The sequence below is a fragment of the Meles meles genome, chromosome 4 (assembly GCF_922984935.1).
Source record: "Meles meles chromosome 4, mMelMel3.1 paternal haplotype, whole genome shotgun sequence".
NCBI lineage: Eukaryota > Metazoa > Chordata > Mammalia > Carnivora > Mustelidae > Meles > Meles meles.
In genome coordinates this window covers 66113199-66140663 of record NC_060069.1, presented here as the reverse complement: position 1 = coordinate 66140663, position 27465 = coordinate 66113199, and the positions used below count along the sequence as shown (strand labels likewise).

Genomic DNA, 27465 nt, shown 5'->3' with positions numbered 1-27465 from the left:
GTGAAGATTTGCTTTTTAAAGATCTTCTCTAAGCTATATGAATAGAAAGAAAAGTGGAGCTTTACCATTGATCAGTTGAAAGGTCAGTTATGTTAAATAAGGGGAATGTGCATTCTTGGTATGCTTAAAACAGGCCCCATTTAGGTCTCTTGTCCAGAGACAGGATAGGAATGCTACCTTTTCACTCTCAGACGTATTCAGCTTGGAATACTAATTTATTTGGTCATTCTATGCATATGGGGGCCCTTTTTTCTTATTAACACTTAAAGACCCAATCTCTGTGTTATATATTGTCATTTTTATTAATGCCTAAATACAATTTTTAATTGACTTTAACATCTTTTAATTTAAAATAAATGTTTTCCCCTAAGATCAGAAATTGTTTTGTAAGCTCCCATTGTTTTTTTGGAGCCACTTAAAAATCTACATAGTAGGGACGCCTGAGTGGCTCAGGCGGTTAAGTGCCTGTCTGCCTTTGGCTCAGTTCAGGATCCGAGGATCCTGGGATCCAGTCCTGCATTGGGCTTCCTGCTCAGCTGGAGGTCTGCTTCTCCCTCTGTTCCTCCACCAACTTATGCTCCCTCCTTCTCTCTCTCATAAATAAATAAAATCTTTTTTTTTCAAAGATTTTATTTATTTATTTGACAGACAGAGATTACAAGTAGGCAGAGAGGCAGGCAGAGAGAGAGAGGAGGAAGCAGGCTCCCTGCAGAGCAGAGAGCCCGATGTGGAGCTCCATCCCAGGACTCTGGGATCATGACCTGAGCCGAAGGCAGAGGCTTTAACCCACTGAGCCACCCAGGTGCCCCTCATAAATAAAATCTTAAAAAAAAAAAAAAAAAAAGATTCTACGTAGTGAAGCCAGGTGACATTCTACTAGTCAGTTTATCTTGCCTCTAGATTACTCCAAAATAGACGTTTGAGACCACAGCTTACTACGGGAGGCACCAGGTTGCAGAGATGGCTTATATTTACTTCTGCTGTTTCTCTTTGAACATTTCCCTTGATTCTGTGAGCTTTGATTATTTTTAGTTAAATTTTTCATCTCATCATGTTAGTAAGTTTTATTCAGAAGTTGGCTCTTTCACATGCCATAAACAACTCCTTAGATTCTGGTCGTTATACACTTTTCACTTGATCTTAGCCAAAAGGCCGAGAAGTGATATGTTATACACTTTTCAGAAGAAATGCTATTTTGTGTATAACGATGAGTATAGTTTTAAGTGTCTTGATTCTAAGGACACGTTTATGGGGCTGTTCTGTTTTTTTCTGATTTGTTTTTGATATATTGCAGTTAAAAACATTTGACAGTGACAAAATCAAATTTATATATAAATTCAACTAGAATATGAACTCTTCAGGGACAGTAACCTTGTCTTCAGTATTTTCCATAATTTTGGGAACATTCATGAAAATGCACTATAGTTTTATTTGTTCTTTCACACAATACAGTTTTTAATGATCATTCTTCAATTGGTTCAAAATGAATGGGAACATTTTAAACATGTATTGTAAAATTAAAAAAAATATTTAGTAGTTTTTTAAACTCCTTCCTTCAGGAGCCAGGTCTTTTGACCATTTAAAATTTCTTACTGAAAATGTAGACTGGGGCACCTGGATGGCTCAGTTGGTTAAGTTTCTGCCTTCTGCTCAGGTGGTCATTCCAGGGTCCTGGGATGTCTCCTGCATGGGGCTCCCTGCACAGCAGAGTCTGCTTCTCCCTCTGCCTGCCACTCCCCCTGCTTGTGCTTGCCCACTCTTTCTCTGACAAGTAAATAAAACAAAACGAAACTAATTAACTAACTAAATACATACATAAAATGTAGACTGAGCTTGTGTTTGTCATAATCCTCCATTTCAGAAATCATACCGCTCTATGGAATGTCAAGCTACATTACCCGGGAAGACCAGTACAGCAAGCCTCCGCACAAAAAACTGAAAGACCGCCAGATTGACCGCCAGAACCGCCTCAACAGCCCCCCGTCTTCTATCTACAAAAGCAACTGCACACCCGTGTACAACGGCTATGGGAAGGGCCACAGCGCTGGAGGCGGCGGAGGCAGTGGAGGCAGCGGGGGCGGGCCAGGAATTAAGAAAACCGAGCGGCGGGCCAGGAGCAGTCCAAAGTCAACTGATTCCGATTTGCAAGGTAATGGGCAGAGATGCTGTAAGGAGTGATCCATGGAACCAGACATCCCAAAAGAAACATCTTGTACCTAACAGTGTTATTTCATGGCCACTGGTCTTTTCTTGTAGGGATGACTGGTTAGACCTTCTGATCGTTTTCCGAGGAAGAGCTGAATATCGTTTCATCTTTTTTATTAATAGTTATGGCAGAAATATCCTTGGGTCACAAGTGCCATGTAACGTTTTACATAAGCTCAGTAACAAGTATCCGAGTGAGTGGCTTTTCACATTAGCCCACTTCCTGTTGTTTTCACTCCAAATAGACAGGCAGGGAGGAGATCCAAAGAGTCTTTCTAAGAAGTACAGGGCTAGTTTAACAGTGAAAATAATTACACCTCATCAAACCAGATGTAATTACTTGGTTCTGTAGTGAAATGTATCATTGTGGAATAGGAATATATTTCTGCTTAGTTTCAGGCATCAGTTCTTGCTTAATGCCACCTTTGCATTCTGAATGAAGTGTTCATTGCTCAAGACTGAGGTGGAAGAAATACGGTCACTGTATATGAGACATCAGCTCCAAAGGGCATGTGTTTTTTTGTAGATGAGTCTTATGGCTACAGATTGGTTAATTTGGGGAAGCAGGTATATGTACTTTAAGTTGTTTTTTTTTTTTTTTTTAAAGATTTTATTTACTTATTTGACAGAGATCACAAGTAGGCAGAGAGGCAGGTGGAAGGGGTGCAGAGAGGCGGGTGGGCAGAAGCAGGCTCCCTGCTGAGCAGAGATCCCAAAGCGGGGCTCGATCCCAGGACCCTGGGATCATGACCTGAGCTGAAGGCCGAGGCTTTAACCCACTGAGCCACCCAGGTGCCCCTTAAATCAAGTTTTTAGCCAGGATTTAGAAACTGCCTATTTCGATGCCATAGGAGTTAAAAACAGGCTTTTGATACAGGCGTGTGGAGAGGCTGACTTAATTGAAGTAGAATAAGGTAACATTTTGAAAAGTGAGGTGAGTTTACAAATATAAATTATATAAAGACATGAGCGTCTAGAAAAGACAGGGTAAGAAGTGTTTATAGCAGTCATTAAATATACTCCTTTGTCTTACCAGACCTCATCCAGATAGGAACAAGGACTGTGTATGTGAGATGTGTTTGTGAATGACAGAGACGGAAGTTGTTTATGTTTGATTGCGTAGAGAAGACTGGACTCTTTTGGGGCTGAGGAAACTGAGGTAGAACCAGCCGTTAGCTTCAGCCCTTCCCCCCACTTTATTTATGAGTGAATTGTAGCATTAAAAAGAGGAATAGTAAGATACAGTCAAAAGTGACCAGAAATTTTTCTGTGTAAAATGTATTATAGATTCCTTTAATTTTGTTCCTTATTCTTTTCTATATTTTTCCAAGTTCTTACTGTACAAAGTGTAAACAAGTATATAAAAGAGACCCAAAGTTTAAGAGGCCTTTAAGTAGTTTTTTAGGTATAGTGCTATTTTTGCTGTTTTTTAACGTTACTTTTAGTCAACTGATAATACAGACTCTCAGTTTGAAATTCGATTACTAACGATGTTAGACTTTTTAACAATGGGTATGAAAAGGAAGTCACACCAAAAAATTAGAAACTAGTTTTTCTAAGGAGAATTTTAGTTTGTAAAAAAGAGAAAAGGAACGTAGAAGCAGTCTTCGGAGAGCTTAATGAGGTTTGAACTACCTTGATTATTTGATTTATTCACTAATAATGTCTGTCTTGCACCAACAAAGATTTCAGACAGATGACATAGATATATATAATAGAGTCAGAATAAATCCAAGGAGCAGAGAGATAAAGGAAGGAAATTAAGATGAATCAGGGTCAAAGTTAGCAAATAAAACTAAGGTAATTATGGATTAAGTATGGCAAAAACAGTATCTTCCTTATCTCTACAGTTATTCTGTATCACATGTCTAAATGTGTAAGCTGCTTTATTTTTTAATATACTCACAGCTTTAAGAGACGATAGGGATTTGCACTGAAATCTGTACTGAAATGTTTGCTAACATCTGTATATTTACAAGCATTTTGGCCTCTTGGGTAATGAATGAGAGTATAATTATTTTGAGCACCGTAAGCTCTTCACTGTGTGTAGAAAACATGATGATGATGATGGTGATGGCGATGATAGTAACAGTGAGATCACTTTCCCTGTGCACTGACAGGAGTGTGTGTTTTGCCATGAAAAATTGGAAAAAATTGAGTATCTCTGCTTTAGTCTGAACTCGGTCTGTTGCTCCTTTTCTCATTGCATTAATTTACCTCCTCAAAACCACTCAAAGTGCAGTTCTCCACGTGGTTGAGCCACGAAATAAAGAACCAGAGTATTATGTTTTCTGCCTCATGTCAGTAAGGATCTGAGGGGTTTACATGTTGGATTTAAAAACTAAGTATTCATTTTCCCAGATGAAAACTTAGGTCCTGACAAAAATCTACACACAAGTGTTTATAGCAGCCGTAATCATAATTGCCAAAACTCGGAAGCAGTCTAGATGTCCTCCAGTAAGTAAACAAGCTGTGCAATATGCAGACAATGGAATATTACCCAGTGTTGTTAAAGTATAAAAAGCGGTAAAACCACCGTAAGTGCATATTACTGAATGGAACATGCCAATCTGAAATGACCACGTTCCAATGAGGTAAAAGACTTGTGTTCTGAAAACTAAGACGTTGTTGAAAGGATTTGAAGAGGACACAGACAAATGGAAAGATATTCTATGCTCATGGATTAGAAGAATTAATATTGTTAAAATGTCCATACTATTCAAAGCAATCTACAGATTCAGTGCAATCCCTATCAAAATATCAGTAACATTTTTCACAGAAACTAGAATGAATGATCCAAACATTTGTGTGGAACCACAAAAGACCTCGAATAGTCAGAACAGTCTTGAGAAAGGACAACAAAGTTGAATATATCACCATCCCAGATTTCAAGATACGCTACAGTGCTCGAGCAATCAAAACAATCTGGTACTGGCAGGAAAACAGATGCATAGATCAGTGCAACAGAATAGTGCAAAAGTAAACCCATGGTTATATGGTCAATTAATCCACGACAAAAAAGGTGAGAATATACATGAGGAAAAGACAGTCTGTTTTATAAATGGTACTGGGCAAACTGGATAGGATAAAGCTGGACCACTTTCTTAGACCCTACACAAAAATAAATTCACAGTGGATTAAAGACTTAAATGTGAGACCCAGAATCATAATACTTTTTTCTTTAAGGTTTTATTTATTTATTTGACACAGGGAGAGACAGAGAGAGAGAGAGATCACAAGTATACAGAGAGGCAGGCAGAGAAGGGGAAGCAGGCTCCCCGCTGAGTGGAGAGCCCAATGTGGGGCTCGATCCCAGGACCCTGAGATCATGACGTGAGCCGAAGGCAGTGGTTTAACCCACTGAGCCACCCAGGTGCCCCCAGAATCATAATACTCTTAAAAGAAGACCTAGGCAATAATCTGTTGGACAGATTTGGGCCTTAGTATATTTATGGACATGTCTCCTCAGGCAAGAGAAAAAAGAAAAAAAAATGAACGATTGGGACTACACAAAAATAAAGAGCTTTTGCTCTTTATTTACCCAAAGAAAAACACTAATTCAAATGAAACAAAATGAAAAGGCAGTTTACTGAATAGGAGAAGACATTTGCAAGTGATACATCCAGTAAAGGGATGATCTCCAAAATACATAAAGAACTTCTACAACTCAACACCAAGAAAAAATCTAATGGGCAGAGGACCTGAATGGACATTTTTCCAGAAAAGACATACAGATGGCCAAAAGGCACATGAACAGATGCTCATCATTATTAATCATCAGGAAAATACAAATCAAAACCATGAGATGTCACATTATCCCGGTCAGAATGGCTAGTATCAGAAAGACAAGAAATAACAAGTGTTGACGAGGATGTGGAGAAAAGGGAGCCTCATGCGCTGTTAGTGGGAATATAAAATGGTGTGGCCACTGAGGAAAACAATATGGAGGTTCCTCAGAAAATCAAAACTGTAACTACCATATGATCCAGTGATTTCACTTGGGTTATTTACCCAAAGAAAAACACTAATTCAAAAAGATATACACCCCTGTATTTATTGCAGTATTACTGAGATTAGCCAAGATTTGGAAGCAACCCAGATATCCACTGATAGACGCGTGAGTAGAGAAATCTAAAGAAGAGTGATATATGTATATTAAATGGAATATTATTCAGCCATAAAAAAGAATGAGATCTTGCCACTTGCAACAACATGAATGGACCTAGAGAGGGTATTATGCTAAGTGAAATAAGTCAGACAGAGAAAGACAAATCACCATTTGATTTTACTTATATGTGAAATCTAAAAAACAAAAAATAGACTCTTAAATACAGAGAACAAACTAGTGGTTGTCAGAGGGAAGGGAAGGGGATGGACAAAGTAGGTAAAGAGGATTAAGATTATACTTCCAGTTGTAAATATTTTCAAAGAAGAGAACCACAAATGAATCAGATATTATTTTAAAATATAATAAAATATAAAAGAATAAGCAGATGAATCAATGTACAAACAAGAAAAGAACTGAATAACATATAGTAGGTTAAATGAAATAACCTACAAAAATCCCAGAATAGATCCATGAACCTCGCTTTCAGATCTACTAAATCAGAATCTGTTCACCTGATCTGGCTTCATGTTTTCTTGTTTGTTTGTTTTATCAGCCCTCCACTGGGAATGATGTCAGCCAAAATAAAGAACTACTATCTTAGAATTAAGGATGGCTACAATATGTGCGGTTTCCTAAGTTGTGCCCAATAGGAAATAGGAACTTTAATTCTCCATTTTTACCTCCTAGAACTATTTTGGGCGCATAGTAGGTACACAGCAAATATTTGTGGAATGAATTGTGTATTCTTAATTGCTTTGTTTTCTAGAACAGATCTTCCATTTGAACATATGTAGCTGTTTAGTGTTTACCCTTCCTAGGAAGAGTTCTTTACCTCTAGGGAGACTGCTCTGCAGACAGCCCCTCCTTTCATTTACTATTACCTTCAGGAAAACAGCTTAGGGAGGATAGAGTCCCACTGTACCCTCTGAGGAATGTTGGCTCATGTTTCTTTGTACTACCTGGAGTTTCCTGGTGTGTCGTGGGCACAGAATGGTTGGGACTTTCTTAGCAGGCTTCCTTAGCTTAGAATTGATCTGGCTTTGTCACTTGCTAACTATTTGCTTTTAGTATTCTCTGAACCTCTGTATCATCTATAAAATGGGTATTTTAATTATCTTTATTAAATATTAAAAGTAGCCTAGTTCAGTTCTTAATACCTCAGGATAACGTTCCCCCTTTTTACTTGAATAATTTTGCTCTCTCCCTCGTGTCATCTTAGGATCACCTTTGATCCAAGACAACCTCCTCTCTAAACCGGTGTGTCTCTATCCTCCTATGCAGTGACCCTCCTTCCTCCCTGCCGACGCTCCTCCTTCCTGCAGCTCCTTCCTCTGTAAGCCAGGAGTGCCTTCCTTCTGCTCAGACCACCTTACGCTTTGACAGCTACACCCTGCGTTCCCAGACATGTGTATACTTTGCTAAATGATCCTGACACTCAGTCTAGACACTGTCTGTCACCACACAAAGTGACCAAAAAATTTTTCTTTTGATGAGAACTTTCGAGATTCACTTTCTTAGCAACTTTCAGGTTCACAGTACAACATTCTTGACTATGGTCCCCGTGCTGCACACTACCTCCCTGTGACTTACTGTTTATAACTGAAGGTCTGTGGATCTTCATCCCCTTCCCCTGTTTCCCCCATCAGCTAACCCCCTTCCTCTCTGGCAACTGCCAGTCTTTCCTCTGTATCTGTTTGGTTTTATTTGTTCATTTGTTTGTTTAGATTCCACATGTAAGTAAAATCATACCATATTTATTTGTATTCCTCTGTCTGACTTCTTTCAGTTAGCATAGTACCTTCTAGGGATGTCCATGTTGTTGTGGATGGCCAGATTTCCTTCTTTTTTATGGCTGAGTAATATTCGTGTGTGTGTGTGTGTGTGTGTGTGTGTACATGTACACACCATCTATTTTCAGTGCATCTGTCGGAGATTATGACTACTATAAGTAATGGTTCAGTGAACTCAGGGCTGCATATATCTTTTCAAATTAGTGTTTTTGTTTTCTTTGGATGAGTACTCCATAGTGGAATTGCTGAATCCTGTGGTATGGAAAAATGTGTTCTCATCTGCAGAATACCGCCCAATGGATGGGTCTGGAGACTGTTCTGTGGCCAAGGCCCAGTTAAAATTGTCCTGTTGTCTTTCATCACGGAGACTGAAGAACTTACTGGTGTTGCCCGGAGTGAGAGGGAAGTTTCATTCTTTCCCTTTTAGCCTCAATTAGAACCAAAGCATATGACATAAGGAAGTTACCCAGCAGTTCCAGGTTTGAGACTGAAATCCCGCAATTTTCGTCTGAGGGGTAGTCCCATTATTCTATATCCTCACAAAGGAGGAAAGGGTATCTACTAGACTATTTCCGAAAGGATTACGTGAATCCAGAGTGAAAAAGAAAAACTTCAGTGAGGAACCACTGTCTGATAATATGAAAAAGACCTAGCAGGCCCTTTAATTATTATAGGTGTGTGTGTCTGTGTCTGGGATGGGACAAGGACAGGAAGAGAGAGTACGTCAGACATGCTAACTCACAATCTCCACTTTGTGTGTGAAGGTGTGGCGTATGTGCAGTTGATACTGCAGACCTTTCCCTCATCTGTAGGTTTGTCCCAGCAATGAGGATGTCTTTCTCACGCATCACGTGTACATTTTAAAACCTTAGTGGAACTGTTAAGATACAGTAGTATATGTTTTGGGATTGTGTGATATGCAAGTCATGTCACTAGGCCTCAGGTTTCCTTTAGTAAGATGAACGGGTGAATTGGGGTCAGTAATTTTCAAAATCTTACCCATGAGTAGATCTTCCTTTTTCAAACACTCTTGTGTGGATCCCAGTTAAATACAGATCCTTGTTCCCATGCCACCGTTATAAGCATTTGTGTGTGTGCATACACACACACACAAACACACACATTCTGAAAGCAGACAGAGCTGGTACTGCTGTGGTTGGAGCGGGGAACCCGAGTCCTTGTTAGCGTCCACAAGGCTTTCCCAGAGCTGAGGCTCCTCTAGACCCCGGCTCCTTGGTCTCAGACTCGCAGCTTCACTGCCACGGAGGGGCTTGTGAGATCCGTGTAAACTCATGATCTTTCCCAGCCTTCAACAACCTGTGGAGCTGGGGCTCAGCCTTATTGGTTTCCCTCCGCTCTCTGGGTGGGGAGTAGGCACAGTAACACTTGAGCGCCTCTGGCCCTTTGACTGCCAAGCAATTTTTTTTTTTTTTTTTTTTTTTAACTGAGGATAAAGATTACATTTATTTTTGTTTTTGTTTTTTTTAACATTTTATTTATTTATTTGACAGAGATCACAGGTAGGCAGAGAAGCAGGCAGAGAGAGAGGAGGAAGCAGGCTCCCCGCTGAGCAGAGAGCCCGACGTGGGGCTCGATCCCAGGATCCTGGGATCACGACCCGAGCCGAAGGCGGAGGCTTTAACCCACTTTTTAATGGACATTAAGGAGGGTGCAGATGTAATGAGTGCTGGGTGTTTTATAAGACTGATGAATCACTGACCTCTCCCTCTGCAACTAATAATACATTATATGTCAACTAATTGAATTTAAATTGAAAAAATAAAATAAAATAAGATGGAGGGACTCTGGGAGGCATTCAGTTAAAACAGTTGATTTAAGTGAGGCATATTCCTTTCGTAGTGTACCGATACAATGATAAGCATGTACTGTTGGTGGAAGAGTTCCAGTTGTGTTACTAATATATAGGTAGTAGCTGATGTGGAGGCCTCTAGAACTTTCTGTGCCACGTGGGAAAGAATTGGAACAAAATGGTAAGAATTCCAAATACGGAAGAAAACGAGGATACAGCATACATTTGGCATTTGACCTTTGACCTTTGGAATTGCTGGCAATCCCAAGATTCAGTTACGCTTTAGATGAAATTCCACCGCATGGAGTCATAGTTTCTGACTGTAACGCTGGAAGCTGGTGACAAAAGCATTATTCTTGTGCTTTTCTCCTTTGGAGATCACAAATTGCCTTCTGACCCTAGCAGTTTCCCTTATTATCAGGTTTTTGTGTTCTAATTCCTTCTCAGATGGTCCTCCCTGATATTTTTTTCTCTTACATTTTGCTATCACTGCTCAGAAACAGAATCTGACCCCAGTGTCTGTTTACCCAAACTTAGCTTGAAAGTGCATTCATTCTTGCAGATAAGAATTATAGGAGTAAGTTGGGGATGGTGTTTTCTTCTCGAGGTCTGAGATTGTGACCACTGGGGAGGCCTTGGAGTTTCTCCTCCTGCTGGATGGCATGGGCTCCGGGAGGGGTGGCTGCGTCCACCTGTGCAGGGCCAGCGACAGTGGTCCCCTTTGTTTGGAAGGAGGAACTCAATGTTAATAAGGTCTGGAATGTTGGGAGTCAAGGCAGATTTTCTTCTGGAATCTCCTCTGGTCTTGGCTCCCTCTAAGAGATAACATTGGTGCTTTTCTGTTTAAAATAAGCTATTTGGTGGGGCTTGCACGCTTGGCAGGTGGCTGATGGCTTTGTTCACTTGCAAGCTCTTCTGTCTCCTGAGTGCATATTCTCCGAGGCCTGCTCAGACCGGGTGTGTGGGCAGAGAGTCTGGTTGTGGCAGGGCTCGGGGGTTTCTCCTTGCTCCTGTACTGTGTGCTTCCCACGCTGCAACTTGAAAACCTGCAGCCTCTAGATGGATTCCCATCAGTGCGCCATCTCTCAGGTCTGTCGTCGCAGATAAATCCGATGTGTTTTCACTTGTCTGCAGCTGTGGATGATTCCTCAGCATGGCAAAAATATCAAGAAAGCATGAAAAAAATTAAAAGTGAGCTCAGGTCAGTGGAATTCACCTGTCTTTTTGCCAAGTACAGTCTGAAAGTGAAAATAGTCCAAGCAAGCCTACATAGCTTTTTTTTTTTTTTTTTTAAGGATGATAGATATGTGGACCCCTGGCTCAAAATGCAAGAGACATTCCTTCTAGCAGGAAACTGGGCAGTTAACACCCTCTTTTCCATTTCAAATGTGGGCTGCCAGATCTCTGGCAGTTCTGCCAGTTCTCTGGTTTTGGAGGCCTCTGGGTGATGCTGATGGAGGTCTGGAGCCGACTTCCTGCAACAGCTGCCTACGTGTGGGATGGCAGAGGAGACAAGCCTGGGGATAGAAGACTGTTTTCAGAAGGAATGTGCTGCTTGTTGACATGTGCTTTCGGACCTGGGCATTATCCTCTGAAGGCCTGAGTTGGAGAAATCTGAGGACAGATAACTCTCTTTTCTGTTAAGATTCCAGTATGCTCCCCCGCCCCCTTACACAGACGTTGACTGACTTTTCTGGTGCAGAGGCCCGAGTGTGGCTCCACAAGGAGGAAATTAGGGTGGCCCAAGTTGTTGCTAATGAATAGAATGTGTAGGTGTGTCTGTATCAAGTCCCATCGCTTATCTCTCCGCCTTTTGCCCTCTTCCTCCCCCCAGTCCTCATTGTTCCTGCAGTCTGGAATGTTTTAAAGATGTTAAGGACCTGATTCTTTGCAGGGACAGGATGAGGTATTTTTGTCCTGGCAATCGAAGGAGTCTTAACCCAGTAAATCATACTTGAAGTTTCACATTTTTCCCCTACGTGTAAAAAGATAACATGTGAAAGCATTCTTTGAGTTTTCTTTTGAAACGGATGTTCACCCGAAGACTGAGGGCAGAATTTTGATTAGTCTCTACCATATGTAGTACTTAACTCCATGCACCCATGTTATTTTCTCTGCCTTTTTACTTTTTTGGGAACTGGTCCTAGCGGCATTTAGATGACATCAGAACCAGTGTTGGGAAAATATATGGCATTCCAAAGAACCCTTTAAACAGCAGGTGTAAGTGATGACATGGTTTGGTTCTGGTATATATGTAACCTTCAATTTTATTGAATTGAAACTTTTATATGCTGTTCTCTCATTTAACTGAGTTGAATTCTGAATTTACCAGGGTCAGAGGTCATCATCAGATATGTGCCTGACTTAGAAGCAGAATGACTTACTAGCCGGGACCCTGCCATTCTTGGTTTTGTCTCAACTCGGTCACTTGAGAGCTGTGTGCCTTTAGGCAAGATAGTTCATCCCTCAAAGCTTCTGTTTCTTCACAGGAGTATAAAATGGGGTAACTAATAGCACTCATTTCAGAGGCTGTTGGGAGCTCTCCATCCGATTTCAGACACTAAATGCTTTAAAACTTTTACAGAGCATGGGTGAAGAACGACCATGACATTTTTCTGCTTATGAGGAACTGCCTCCTGTGGGCCATGTTAGCAGAATACCAGCAGCCCCGGAGTGTGCCCCTCGGAGTGCTCAGTGGCGAGGCATCCTGCAGTCGGGGTCAGTGTTGAGTCCTTGACCGCCAAGGACTTGAGATCCGAGAGGTTTCTGTGGAGAGTCTGGGCTCCCCCACAAAATTCTCTTCGCAATTGCTACCCATAGACAATCTGAAGAATCCTGAGCAAGAGTGAAATTCAGCCCTCCCTCCTCATCTTCCCTCTGTCTTCTCTGGGTGGGATTCCCTTCTGAGATCGAGGAGGAGAGCGTGCTGGGTCAGCTTGGTTCCTGTCCGGGAGGGGGAAGAGCTTAGCTGGAGTTGATTTGGGCGAACAACAGCTTGTCTGTTTTTATTTTGCCACCACTGAGACTACTTGCTGTAGGACAGTTAGTTGACGCAAGTGGGTGAGCCAACTAGGAAACCCACTACATTTCATCATCTTTCACAGTTTATCCTTACACCCCAGAAGCCGTACAGCCATCACTTCCACATCCCGTTGCTCATATCCTGTTGGTCATACATTGTGTCTGTTGATACAGCGCAGAAGGCACTGAGGTATGAATTTAGAGAAGATGGTCATAGGGCAGAGGAGCAGAGGTCGGCATCACAGGGGCTGGCCGCTGCATGGTGTGTGGAACCACAAACTGATCCTATTAATACCTCATCTGAAATCGTCTCACCGTTTGTGATTGAGTTTGGACAACTTTCCAGCTGTTATGTCAACATAGATCATGTCACTGGATCTTCTGTGGAAGGGTCCTCCGGGATCCCTCTTTATAGCTGCTGTATGAAGAGGCAGGGTTTTGTGGGCTCAGTGCCTTATGATGTGACAGTTATAGTCAGAAAAGGTCATCTTTTCTGCCATGGCCAGCCTAGTTTAATTTAATTTGCCACATTTTCAGACACACCACACACCACAGTGTCACAGACTGTATTGCCCTCTTCCAATTTTGGGTGCTTTGAAAAGACCTTGAAATTCTATTAAGAAATGGGTGGAGAACACAAGTGTGAAATAGGACCCATCCAGGGGAAACAATGGTGATACCAGCTTAGTGATTTGGGATTTATAAAATAAACAGTATAAATGTCTCTGCAGTTGATTATAAAATTTGCTCTTTTCCCCCCTTCTCTGGTGCTGAATTTGCATTTCAAAAAAACTACCTCCCAAGATCTTAACTCCTTTCCAGCTTCATCACAAGAATGGGGCTTTCCACATAGGTGTTCTGCTCAGAAAAGGGCAGGAAAGACCAGGTAATAGTGGCGGGGATGATTTGTTCCAGGCACAGAAGGGAATTGTGATGGTTTAGGGAGACTGCGGAAGATCAAGAGGCAGAGAGAAATGAGAAGGGCCTCCAGGGAGGGACACAGTGAAATAAAAGGAAGCCCTAGAAGTAGGAGAACAAGGAGAATGAAAGGGGCAACACAGTAGACAGGGACGATTAGATGGAATGTGCAGTAACATTAATTTGGGAAAAAATGAGAGAAGATCAGAGGGGCCTCATGGTTCCATTTCTGCACCTTCCATTCTTCTCATGGGGTGGACAGTTTCCAGCAGAGTGGGGTGGAGGGGGGAGCTTCTTTGCTCCTTTGTGGTCCTTGGGCAATTTTATTGGGGGCTGCACTTTGAACAGATTTCCATGTAAATAAAACTCTTTTTCCTTTCTGGGCTTTCCTCATGCTTGGACTTTTCTCCTGTGCTGGATCAGAGCATCTCCTGCCAGAGCACCTGGGTTTAATAAGCCAAATAAAAATGCAGTCTTTTTTTTTTTTTTTAAGAATTTTTATTAGAGAGCGCGCACACACAAGCAGGGGGAGCAACAGGCAGAGGGAGAGAGAGAGGGGGAAGCAGGCTCCCTGCTGAGCAGGGAGCCCAATGTGGGGCTCAATCCTAGGACCCTGGGATCATGACCTGAGCCAAAGGCAGTTGCCCAACCGACTGAGCCACCCAGGCACCCCAGAATGGAGTCTTATGTGTAGAAGTTTGAAAGGAGTTAGTGGTCCATTATATTCAGGTAGTAGGTTTTTGAATAGCGACCAACAGTTAAAGTGATATTACCAATAGTTAAAGTGATATTATAAAAGTTTGATGTGCTTAAAAACTGGAAAGTTAGAAATTTTCCCCTTTTTGGTTTTAGTTAAAAACTAACAGGGAAAGGGTTCATCTTTACCCTTGGGTCATTGTGCTTTTGTTAAAAGTAGCCAGCTTTCGGGGCACCTGAGTGGCTCAGTGAGTTAAGCCTCTGCCTTCAGCTCAGGCCATGATCTCAGGGTCCTGGGATCGAGCCCCACATCGGGCACTCTGCTCAGTGGGGAGCCTGTTTCCCCCTCTCTCTCTGCCTTCCTCTCTGCCAACTTGTGATCTCCCTTTCTCTGTCAAATAAATAAATAAAATCTTAAAAAAAAAAAAAAAGGTAGCCAGCTTTCATTGAAGATGGCGTGATTACTTTCAGGTCCTGTTACAAACTGAGGTGACTTTAAAATGCAGCTGTTTTTTTCTGAATGAAGTTCCCTCTTACTTACCTTCTATATAATAGGAAAGAGTATGGATGGCATTTCTATGAAATTATCAAATTTTGCTTTCTAGGCTTATTAGAATTACCCCCATGAAAGCAACATGAGGCAGTAAGAGGGAAGAGTTATGTCTACCAACAGTTGCTATTGTTTTAATTTTCAGAAATGCATTTATTACTGCTAGTTTTACTTCACACAGTGAACTTACATTGACCTCTTTTTCTCTGTTATTTGAAAAGACACATGTGATTCTATGGTACAGCAAAATCCTTCAAACCAAGAGGGATGGAGAAATTGCCATATTTGAGTTCCTCAAAACTATTTAAGTATTTTGCCAAGCACATTAAAAAAATATTTACTCTTTCACAAAGATTTATATTTTGGTGGAATGTTGTTCCAAGGAACTCTGTAAGATATCAGCATCTCTTGAAAACTGGTTAAAAATCATGTGTTACTGAAGTTAAAAAATGGTTATTAGTGCCTTAATTCTTCCGCTATCAAGTTTTTTGTTTTTGTATTTTTAAGATTTTATTTATTTTTTGACAGAGAGACAGCTAGAGAGGGAACACAAGCAGGGGGAGTGGGAGAGGGAGAAGTAGGCCTCCCACAGAGCAGGGAGCCCAGTCCCAGAACAGTGTCCTGGGATCATGACCTGAGTTGAAGGCAGACGCTTAACGACTGAGCCACCCAGGCATCCCTGCAGACAGTTTTCAATTTGAAACTATGTTTTCAGGTGCCTGGGTGGCTCAGTTGGTTAAGCATCCCAGGGTCCTGGGATCAAGCCCCACATCAGGCTCCCTGCTCAGTAGGAAGGCTGCTTCTTCCTTCCTCTCTGCCTTCCCTGAACTTGTGCTGTCCAATAAATAAATAAAATCTTAAAAAAGAAAAAGAAGCTGTGTTTTCATTTCCTTGAAGGTTTCTGTGTCCATGAAGTATTACTCTCCTTTGATTCCTCTGGATTCAGTGGATTCAACACCCTCTAGAAGATCATGTGTGAGGGCAAAGCTGTCTCTATTAAGTTTGCTAAGTAACTACTATGTTGGTGTTTTACAAAGACAGGTTCTATTTTAGGTAGTAAAGCTATGTGTGTTGTAGAATCAGACTGCCTGTTGGATTTGCATGATTCTGCCGTGTATATGTGCCTGTTTGCTGCATCATTTCCTCTAAATCATTGAAGGCCAGTTGGTTAGCATGCTTTGTTCCTGCAGTCCGTAGTTGGAATGGGAGACACTTAAGCCCTCTTTTACACATCAGCCTCCCTAGGTAAGCTTTCAGAACTTTGGTTTTCTGCACTCAATAATCTGTGGGATGGTTTATACCAGAAATTAGGATTCTCAAATGTTCTTCTCTTTCTCTCCTACTTCATACTTTATTCCTTGCATTTTTAAATTCTGTGAATTCATTTATTCCCCCTACTCTGTGAACCTGCCTTCCCTGACCTGCTGTATTTATCATCACTCATACTTTTAAAATTCCGAACTTTTTATTCATTCATTTGCTCATTTACAGCTGGGTATTTTCATTTTGTTTTGCTTTCAAGGAAATAGAAGAATGTTTCTCATACTTGATTTTTATCAAAGCTCTTCACCCGTTTACTTTTGAAGAAGTAAAGTTCAACACTTGTGCTTATTTTAAGAGTAGCTTTCGAGCTCACAGAGCTCTGAAGAAAACGATAAAGACAGCCCTTCACTTTAAGTTCATGGCCCTTCTTTACAGGAGTGTGATCCACATGGTTGATTAGCTGTGTCCCCTTATTTTACCATTTCGTTTCTGCTCACCCCTTTTGTCCTTGTTGTTCTTCAATAATCTCCCCAGTGAGTGACCAGCCCCGAGTGAGAGGGTAAGGGAAGATGTGTCCAGATGGCTGCTGTTCATAGCTCCGGGAAAGTTTGGTGTGTGAGAAGAACCTGACACTTACAGTTAGGCTCAGAACTATCTGCAGAGTTCATTCAAATACTGAATAGATCCATAGGAAACCGGCTTTTTGGGGTGTTTTTTTTGGTTTTTTGTTTGGGCAAAAACAATTGATTAGAAATTTTGTGATTTAGGGAGCCTGGGTAGCTCAGTCAGTTAAGTGTCTGCTTTCAGCTTAGGTGATGATCTCAGGGTCCTGGGATAGAGCCCCATGTCAGGCTTCCTGCTCAGCAGGGAGTCTGCTTCTCCCTCTACGCCTCCAGTGTGCTAACTTGTGTATGCACTCGCTCTCTCGTAAAAATAAATATTTTTTAGAAAAGAAATTTCATGATTTAAAAAAATTAATGATTCAACTCCGTATTCCAGATCCCCAGTATGATTGATAACCATATATATCCTCCAGTGTGTATCTCTGTTCTGTTTTTCACCCACCCATTCGTGTGCCTCTTTCAGTGTTACTATTTTCCCCTCTTTCAATGTTAAGAAAAAGTAAGAGGCTTGGGAAAAGAAAACAATGAACACTTGAGGAATGCAGATGATTTGCCCAATTAATAGGCTAGTTTTTGTAGTCAGCGTATCACAAGTGATAAATTTTTTTAAGATTTTTTTCTCTTGCTCTGAGAGAGAAAGGGAGAGGGTGTGTGCACACACAAGTTGGGGGGGAGGGGCAGAGGGAGCAAGAGAAGCAGACCCCCTGCTGAGCAGAGAGCCTGAGATGAGGTGCAAGCTCAGGACCCCGGAGCATGACCTGAGCCTAAGGCAGATTCTTTAACTTCTTTAATTCTTTTAACTTCTTTAACTGACTGTGTCACCCAGAGTGGCCCACAAGGAATATTTTTGGAGATCAGTGGATCAGTTATGTTTAAGACAGGAAATTGATGGATTTTAGGAAGATACCAAGGGATACAATGGATACTTTTACAGTGGCTAAGATGTTTGCTTGAAAACAGTGGCTGGAGTCCATTGATTAATGCTGCTGACTGAGACACCAAAATGGAAAGTAAACCATCTCTAGACAAGTGGTATCATAGGTAACGATTATGTTAATTATACTTTATTTAGTTGGTGGTTTTGTTCCTGGAAAATTACTTTTTTTTTTTCCAAGAGGAATTTGAGGCATTAGAGAGTTGAATGTTTTATGGAAACTCTTGTGTGTAATTTTTCAGTTTTACCCGACTTCATAAGTCTTCAGGGAATATTTTCAGGCCTAGATTTATGGGCACTGTACATAGTATCTGCTACCAAAAGAACATTCTGCCATCAGGCTCATTGGGAAACATCTTGTCTGTCTTTCTGTTATGAGCAGATGTTCCCTCAGCATTTTGGAATTATTTTAATGCACAAGATGGAAAAAAATAGAAAATCAAAAGAGAAAGATAGACATAAATTTCTGTGACAGAGAAACTGCGTTTGAGCAGGGGCAGACGTCAGTATTTTCAATCTTTTTTATCCCTCTGCTAGATTTGGGGTAAGACAGTGTGGTGACAGTCTCTTGTCACACCCTAAAAATTCAATAGCAAATTCCAGTTCTATATCAGTAGGAGAATGGACTCAAAAAAGTTGGTGACTAAACTCTAGCACACTCCTGGCACATAGTATGAACTCAGTTCATTTACTTTGGCTTTGTTCTGTCTTCCTTCATATCAGATGACTGCTTTTTGTGAAAAAGCTTCGCACAACGGAGCATACCTCTGATAGGCTGTGTATTAGCTTCCTGGGAACTAACAAATTACCATACAGTCAGTGTTTAAAGCGGCAAGAATTTCATCCCTTCCAGTTCTGGGAGAATCTAGAGAGGACCATTTCGGAGGTCAGAAGTCTGAAATCGGTGTCACTGGGGTGAAGTCGAGGTGGTGGCAGGTCAAGCTCCCTCCAGAGGCTCTAGGGAAGACTCGGTTAGCTTCTAACCAGTGGCTGCTGGATGCCTTGACTTGTGACTGCATCACTCCCAGCTTCAAGAGCAGCATCTTCCAACCTCTCTCTACTCCATCTTCACATCGTCTTCCCCTCTCGATGTGTCAGATCTTCTCCTGCCACCTCCTTACACAGATCGTATTATTTAAATGAAGCCCACTCACGTAATCCAGGGTAGTGGGCACGTCTCACTCAGAATCCTAATCACATCTCCGAAGATTTGGCCACGTAAAGGCAGCACTCACAGGTTCCAGGGACTGGGGTGTGGCTCTCCTTTGGGGGCTATTTTCAGCCTCACTGCAGATTACCCATCTGCAGTTATCAGCAGGCTAGAACCGTGGCCACAACCAACCCCTTAGCCTCCGTACTGTTTAGGTCTGATTGCAGTGACTTACAGTTAGTATAAATGGTCAGTAGCAGCACCGAGAATCTGTTTCGGGTAACCTAGGCCAAGAAGCATTTAGCTGAGCTACCTCCTCTCTGCGGTAGTTTGTATTGGGGAAATCTCCACATGGTCAGTTAAGTTAGTTAAGGCAAGTCACGAAGTTGAATGCTGTTAACAATTGCTCACTTTAACTCGAGTTGTCTCATGGATGTGCCTGGGTATAAACATAAAATGGTGGATGTGTACTTTCAGCACATATTTAATGGAAATTAAATATCAGAATCTGTATAATTACTTTCTTTTTTTTTTTTTTTTTTAGATTTAGATTTTATTGAGAGAGAGCAAGCTAGCATGCACATACAGGGAGAGGGTCAGAGGGAGAAAGAGAGGCAGACTCCCTGTTGAGTGGGGAGCTCAATGCGGGGCTCCCATCCAGGACCCTGAGCTCATGACCTGAGTCAAAGGCAGATGTTTAACCAACTGAACTGTTCAGGTGCCCTTATATAATTACTTTTAAGAGATGAATAGTTAATGGCGTTTCCCAAGAAGTGAAAGAAACCTATTAGGAATGTGTATGTATGTCTGTATGTCTGTCTGTCTGTCTGTATATGCATATATACATATAATATTTATTATATATTTTTAATATATATATGTATTTGTGGGCTTTTTTTTTTAAGCCGAAAGGAAACAAAGATAGTTTTCAACTAGTGTGAGATAAGAGTCACAAAGCTTTAAAAACAGTTCCTCATGAAACCCATAGTTCTGTGGTGATAATGATTAATTATTATAGAATTCTCCTAAAGGAATTCTGCACACACGGTGTTTGTTAGGTGGTGACTGGGTAACTAATGTTATAGATTGATTACATGCATCCTTTCTGTGGGGACTGTTCTGTAGATGAGGTCTAGTAATAGGTTTAATTCTGAAGAAGAGTTAAATGGACTGAGGGTTTTGAAGGGGAGGGAGTGGGGGTTGGGTGAGCCTGGTGGTGGGTATAAGGCAGGTACTGCATGGAGCACTGGGTGTGGTGCATGAACAATGAATTTTGGAACACTGAAAAATTAAATTTAAAGAAATGGAGTGCAAGTTGTCATAAAGGTTATAAATTCTGTCTTCTTGTTGTCTGCCTTGCTATGTTTTAGATTATTGCCTGATGTAATAAAATTTAAGTCTTATAGACTGCCTTTTTCACCCTTAGGTGGGTTTTTCCTGAAATGGAAAGACACAGAAGATTTTAAACTTCATACAAGATAGTATTTTAAATCCATTAAGGTTCTCTCCTATTCCAGAGCTGTGGTGGGAAATATAGATCAGAGTTAAGTGCCTGCTGTATAACTGTAGAGTTTAAAGCAGATCACTGTTTAGATGAAGCAATTAGAGCCCTACTATATCTGCTATATAGGTTTGCAAAAATTACCTGGACAGGAATTGTGGAATTACAACGAGTCCTAAAGTAAGAGGTGAATGAGAATAATGAGCTTGAGGTACAAAGCCCAGAGTGGTTAAATGAAGAAAAAAGAAAATCTATAGGGGGAAAAGGGGGAAGTTTTGACTAGACACTGAGAACTCAGCTGGATTATCCGGTCTCAGCCAAGATGACACCTGACAGAAGATAGCAGGTGCAGATTCCATACCAGCCTGCAGATAGGAAATGGAGAAGTTGAGGCTAACGTTCAAGGCCTGTGGATCACAGTCCTGCTTGTAGCAGGGTTGAAACTGAGGCAGATGTGCTAGTTTAATTGTGTAATTAACTCTTACGGTATTCAGAAAGGGGGAAAAGAAGCTGAGGGAATCACTTCATGTTACCTGCTTGGAATAGCTTCTTTAATCTTACTTTTAATGAATTTAAAACATGAAGTCTATCCAGTTTAAACCATTTAACTGCCCATAGTCCTGCGCCTTTAGTTTTAGCTACTTATGTGTTTTTTCCATAAGAATATCAATCACTTACAGCATATACTGTGCCCTGCCAGTTCCTTTTGGAACCAATTTAAATGAGAAAAATAAAGGACTTTGGGAAAAACTATTTAAGTATGTCTGGTAAGTTGTTTTACTATTTGAGAACAACTCTGGAGACCAAAATACATTTTCCACTTAGTAGAATTTGGCGTTTTTGTGAGCCACAGCATTGATGGAAATCTGCTGAAATCTTAAATGTAGAGAATGACTTCCTTCTTTTGGTATTACTTGCGGTCTAAAATGATCTTACCGTCTACACTATAATCTCTCTCTGATCCACAGTGCTTGGACTATAGTGAAACATGTTTACTGTGATCACAAGTTTCCTCCTGTTCTGGACTCTTCTGATCATAGAGCAAGTATGCTACAAACCGTGGTTTTCCATGGGATGTCGAATGCATATTTTTTTGTCTCTTGAGTTGCAACTCTTTTGAGATACTAATACCTTGCGCTAAAACTTAGGTCTAGAAAATCACCTTGATTATTACAAGACAAGTAATAAGTTTCTGAATATCTAAAACATTTTATTAAAAGTAACCCTTGCCCTAACTTTTCAGTGTTACTGTAGTCCTTGGTTATTTTTTAAAGACTCTTTTTTTAGAGCAGTTTTAGTTTCATGGCAAAATGCAGAAGAAGGTACAGAGACCTCCCGTGTACAGTGCTTCTTTTTAAATCTGTGTGGACACAGATTTGAAAATGTGTACTTTCATAGAGTTTTTATTCCCTGAGCTAGTCTCTCTGCTTTAACTTTTGTTCCCTCACAGTTCATTCATCCCACAGTAACCGGGAAGACCTTGTTAAACTCTCCATGTTTTCCTTTCCAATTGAACATAAAGTGCAGACTTCTTACCATATATCCGAAGTCTGCCTCAGCTGGCTAATACCTTGGCTCCTTCCAGGCCTGTTCCAGGTCTCTGGGCTTGGGACGCATAGGGCTCCTCTCTAGTTTCTCCAGTGTGCAAGAGCCTTCGCTCTTTCCGTTTCCTTTGGGTCAGAAGTTCTCTTGTTCTTTACGTGGGGACGTTCCCCCAACCTTCCTAAAGCACAAATGCTTCAGAGTCAGCGAGGCCTTCTCAGACTGCTCCGTCACATCACCCCTTCCTGGCACCTACCCCTAGCTGAGCACGTGGTGGTTTGTTCATGGATATGTATGCTATCTGTATTCACTGCCCGGAGTTCACACTTTGAATGTATTAGAAATGGATTGGCGTTGTCAGAAGTTCAAGTGCAGAGCTCATTCAGAGGGAGTCCCAGGCGCTTTTGTGAGTAATACGAATTGCTGAATTTGTCTTTTATTTAAAATTTTTCATTGTATATAAGGCTTGAGTTAAAATACAGAATTCCATTGCAGTTGGAGAGAGTTACAGATAGTTTCTTATGAGTGTTCGTATGTCAGAGTTGCATAGTGCATAACCTTGAATGCTTTTTTGAGGAACTGAACTGCCAGGTAAGGAATTCTATGCTGAGCCTTTTGCAACCCCACAGATAAAGGCCTTTCCTTTAAATGAAGTCTTTTTTTTTTTTTTTAAAGATTTCATTTATTTATTCCACCAGACAGAGGTCACAAGCAGGCAGAGGGGCGGGGGTGAAGCAGACTCCCCGCCGAGCAGAGAGCCCAATGTGGGACTTGATCCCAGGACCCTGGGATCATGACCTGAGCCGAAGGCAGAGGCTTTAACCCACTGAGCCACCCAGGCTCGCCTATAAATGAAGTCCTAATGTTGCCCTCCTGCTAAGTAAGTGTAATAAATGGTCATCACTGTACACCCCCCCCCCCATTTTTATTTACTAAGAACTAGCCTGTTTGGTGGGGAGGGTTTCAGAGTCCATTTTGGCAGGCCATTATCGTTTCTGCTATCATTAGCTTTTCCCCTTAAGTGGCATCTGGACTTTGTGTTTTCCCTTATGCAATTTTCATTGAGTTTCATGTAATTCATAAGAATTGAAATTAAAGTTTCACTCAGATACTCCTAACTGCATGTCAGTAAATATATTTTGGAATGGTAAATCAGTTTTTATATGGAAACTGATTCAGCCTTTGGTTTCAAACTGTTGATTCCTTCCATGGTTTGGGGGTGTTTTTCAGGCAATAGCTTTTTAGTAGTTGGTTTCTCTTAGCCCTTTTATTAAAGAATCTTTGAAAAAAATGGTATTACAACTTCTGTAACTTAGCATCTTTGGCCCTCAGAATGGTTTTTATATGTGCTCATTCTAGTGAAAGATGAGATGAAAATCCTCTTTCCTGACTGTTGGGAAACATTGTGGAACCTGACTTTTTAACCACTGTGCACCTTTGTTAGGGACTGTTTACCCACTTGTCCCACTTGGCTTTTCCAGCAAGAGCTTCCTCACGTGGTTACCATCCTCAGATGAGGGAGTTCTTTTTTTTTTTTTTTTTTTTTTTTTTAAGATTTTGTTTATTTACTTGAAAGACAGAGATCACAATTAGGCAAAGAGGCAGGCAGGGGATGAGAGGAGGAAGCAGGCTCCCTGCTAAGCAGAGAGCCCGAGGCGGGGCTCAATCCCAGGACCCTGGGATCGTGACCCGAGCCGAAGGCAGAGGACTTAACTCACTGAGCCACCCAGGCGCCCCTCAGATGAGGGAGTTCTTAAGTGGACTTCTGGTCTGTGCCAGAAATAAAAATGGGGATGTATCACCTTCCAGATGTTAATAGAATGAGAAAGCAGCATATTTAACTTTGAGGTTATTATTATCCATCCACATATGATAGCATTTGACATTTTGGAACAAGAGTAGACTCTACCATCTTGGTTCAGAGACACACACCCACCACCCCCAACCCCATCCCAGCAATAGCATTCTAGGAAAGAAAGCCTCTGTGATATTTAGGGTAGGAGATAAGCTTGTTCTGGAAGAACTCATCTGAATAAGAAGCAAATCCTGGCCCTTATTATTGTCACTGAGGTCCCCCTCACCACTGGGCTTAAGCAGAGACCTCTAATTCCAGCTTTTTTTTCCCCTCAAAAGATTCTAGCAATCTGAACTAAACATATAGGAGATATTACAAACCTGTGTTTGCTTGAAACCAGTGTTGTCACCAAGGTCCAGAGTCAGGATCATTATTTCTCCTGCTCTCCACAATAATTCTCCGAGGGTAGGGGATGGAAAGGTATTTCGGTGTTTAAGAGGAATAAAACATGGTACCATGAGTTATGCTTGTGACTTTAATAAACTTTGGTATTTTGTTTGGTTAGAATACCTTTTCTATTCCTGCGTTAAGCTATGGTGACCACCTCTAGGGAACCTAGCTAGAAACTGCCTTTAGTGCCTTAAGGAAAAAGTGGCTGAGCTTTGTGACAGTGGGAACAGCTTATAGCGCCCTGACCCTGTCTCCAGTGGGTGACCAACAGGCAGAGGTTATGGACTGCAGCAGGGAAAAGGACTGACGGCTGCAGAAGACAGAACCTTATTCTAGACACAACTGGATGTGACCTGTATTTAGATGTTGCCTTGTACAACTTTCAGGGAGTTTTTAATTTCACATGTCATGCCAATACTCTTTATTGGAGCCTTTGGATTTTGCTGGAGAGCACAGAACCCTACAAACTCAGTGCGATGACCTTGGAACCTCCTTAATTTCTGTCTTCCCATTCTTAATCTCTCTTCTGACTTCCTTTCCCTCCTCTGAAAATGAACACCTGCCAGCGAAATCAACTTTATGCAGCTTTTGCTGGAGACTGGTGTCTCAGAATCAGTTCTGGCAACTAATGTAAAGTAAAATTCGGAAGACACCCGGATTCTTATAGAGTTGTGCAAGCTGAAGTTATTAAAGAGGATTAGGGACCACAGCTGGTGAGCAGATGGAATGTTTCTAATTTCACCATCTTAGGTAGCAGTAAACCTAAATCTGCACAGAACCTATTTGGTGTTTCTCTAGTTCATTTCACTTTATCCTGCTGGACTATGTGATTCCTCATCAGATGTGATATCTTCATGGTTGGGGATGATGAGCCTTAACAGGCCACTCCCTTAGATGATCCGGGTCACGATTCAGTGAGGCCATCTCCAACTCCATTGCATGTCGCATTGTAGTAACCACTGTTTAATAATGTACTGATGCAAAGCTCAGGAGGCAAGGTGGGGAGAAGACGACTTTCACATTTCCTTCAAAATGTAGGCATGGAGGCCAGCTCACCATAACACGACCAGCGTCATTACATTCTGATGAAAGCCAGTTCACACTGCAGTCATTACAGCTAAGTAGTTCAACCATTCACTGCTGAAAGAAACTCCTGAACCCGTCTCCTCGGCTCTTTTTCTTGTGTGTCCACTCCTTTAGAAATTTTCCATGCAGTCAGAAAAGCCCTTGAAGCCAGCCACCTTCCCCTGCCTGGCAGCATAATTATAGGCCACTGCCCTCCCACCCCCGCTCTTACTCCCCAACCCCCAGGTCCTCTGTCCCTGGCGGCTTTTGATGAGGACCTTCCAGCAGAGCAACTGTTAATCTCAGAAACACAGGCCTGAGCTGCACCATTCACAAAGGAAAGTAGCAGTGAGACTTTTGTTCGGTGGTTTTAAGAAGGTCAGATTGGGAACTCCATTCTGCTATTCCTGTGCAAAGATAATAATTTATGTTTTAATGGCTGTTATGTCATCTAAGAACAGAATTCACATCCACTCTACAGTTTAGCCGCTCCTCTAGCCTTGCTGATGAAAGACTTAAGGAAAATGGCTGCTCTCCTTTTGAGCGAATGCTGAGTGTCTGAAAATACAGCCAAACAGCTGGAGCCATAAATAAGTGTAGTCTGGATACACTGTGTACTGGCTGGTTGGGAAGAAAACAACACACAGATACTTCAGGTGGCCTTGCACAGCTGTAGTTGATGGTCCAACATAGTCTCTGTACTTTTGGAACCAGTATGTGCTTCTTCTCTAAAGCCACAGTCAGCTGCAAAAATATTGTAACATGTTTTGGAAGCAATTACTGCATAATAGTGTTCTAGCCTCAAAACATCCTGAACGATCCATTTCTACATGGGAGGGGTGGAGGAGGAGGGGAAATATTATGGTACTGATGTATTGGCATGGAGTTAGTCTGTAGAAGTATCATAGGAAGTATCATAGGAAGTGGTCTTTTTTGGAATTGGTTTTACAAATGATTTTTGGTATCTTCTTTCGGGACTTCTAAATTTTGTAATTGGATATGACCTCTCATGGAAGGGTAGCGTAAACACATTTGAACTTTCAGTGTAATTATTTTGTACTGAACCAAGGAGTCTAGCAATCCCTTCAGACTGATTTGTTTGTCTATCATAAGTAAAATTGTTCTCCCCACCCTTCTCTTACTCCCCTTGGATGTAGTAGATGGCAGGATGAGAGGAGGTTCTGGAGGTTCTCCCAAGAAAAAAATAGACGAAGCATCAGAAGACCTAGAGTTCTTTCTGATTTGCCCAGGTGATCTTCACCAAATTCTTAAACTCTCTAGTTTGCAGTGTCCATATCTAGAAAATAGAAGTAGTAACACCAAATATTACATTTGCAAATACATGGTACACGTGTTAGATCTCTAGGGCCGCTGTAACAGAGCACCCCAGACTGGGCAGCTTAACCAACAGATATTTTCCTGCCGTGCTGGGGTCTAAGATGAAAGCGTTTTCAGGGCGGTTTCTTTCTGAGGGATGTGAGGAAAGGCTCTTTTCCAGATTCCTCTCCTTGGCTTGTAGATGGCTGTCTTCTCCCTTTGTCTTCATATCGTCTTCCACGTGTATGTGCCTATGTCCAAATTTCTTCCGCTTATGAGTTATGACATTAGTCATACTGGGTTTGGGGTCACCCTAATGACCTTATTTTAACTAAATTACCCCATGCAAAGACACTACCTCCAAATACAGTCCCTTTCTGAGGTACTAGGGGATTAGAACTTCAAAGTATGAATATGAGGGGAAACACAATTCAGCTGATAACAATACCATATGGAGACCTATCTAATTATAACTGAATATTCTTAGGCTACATTTTATAATTCTTTGGGTTGTTCTGGCAATTCAAAATATTATAATAACATTCTAATGGATACATTGATAGAAAAATAATGATACTTTTTTAAAACCTAAAATTTAAAGGTCACTTGTGTCTTCATTCCTTACAGTTAATTTGCAAATGAAACAATACATCTTTTCCTCTGGAGGCATTAGATGGAGCTTCTGTGCACACACCATTCTGGTTCTTATCTCTTAAGACATCTTTTT

At 41.3% G+C, this 27465-nt stretch overlaps 1 protein-coding gene across 2 annotated transcripts in view; it reads left to right on the top strand.

The window, feature by feature from the left end:
- FNDC3B (fibronectin type III domain containing 3B) overlaps nt 1-27465 on the top strand; it is a 339247-nt gene that overhangs the window by 200818 nt on the left and 110964 nt on the right. For both annotated transcript variants that reach the window (XM_046002797.1, XM_046002798.1), the window contains exon 6: nt 1862-2149. In XM_046002797.1, the coding sequence (XP_045858753.1) occupies nt 1862-2149 (288 nt within the window). The remainder of the gene's footprint in view (nt 1-1861; nt 2150-27465) is intronic.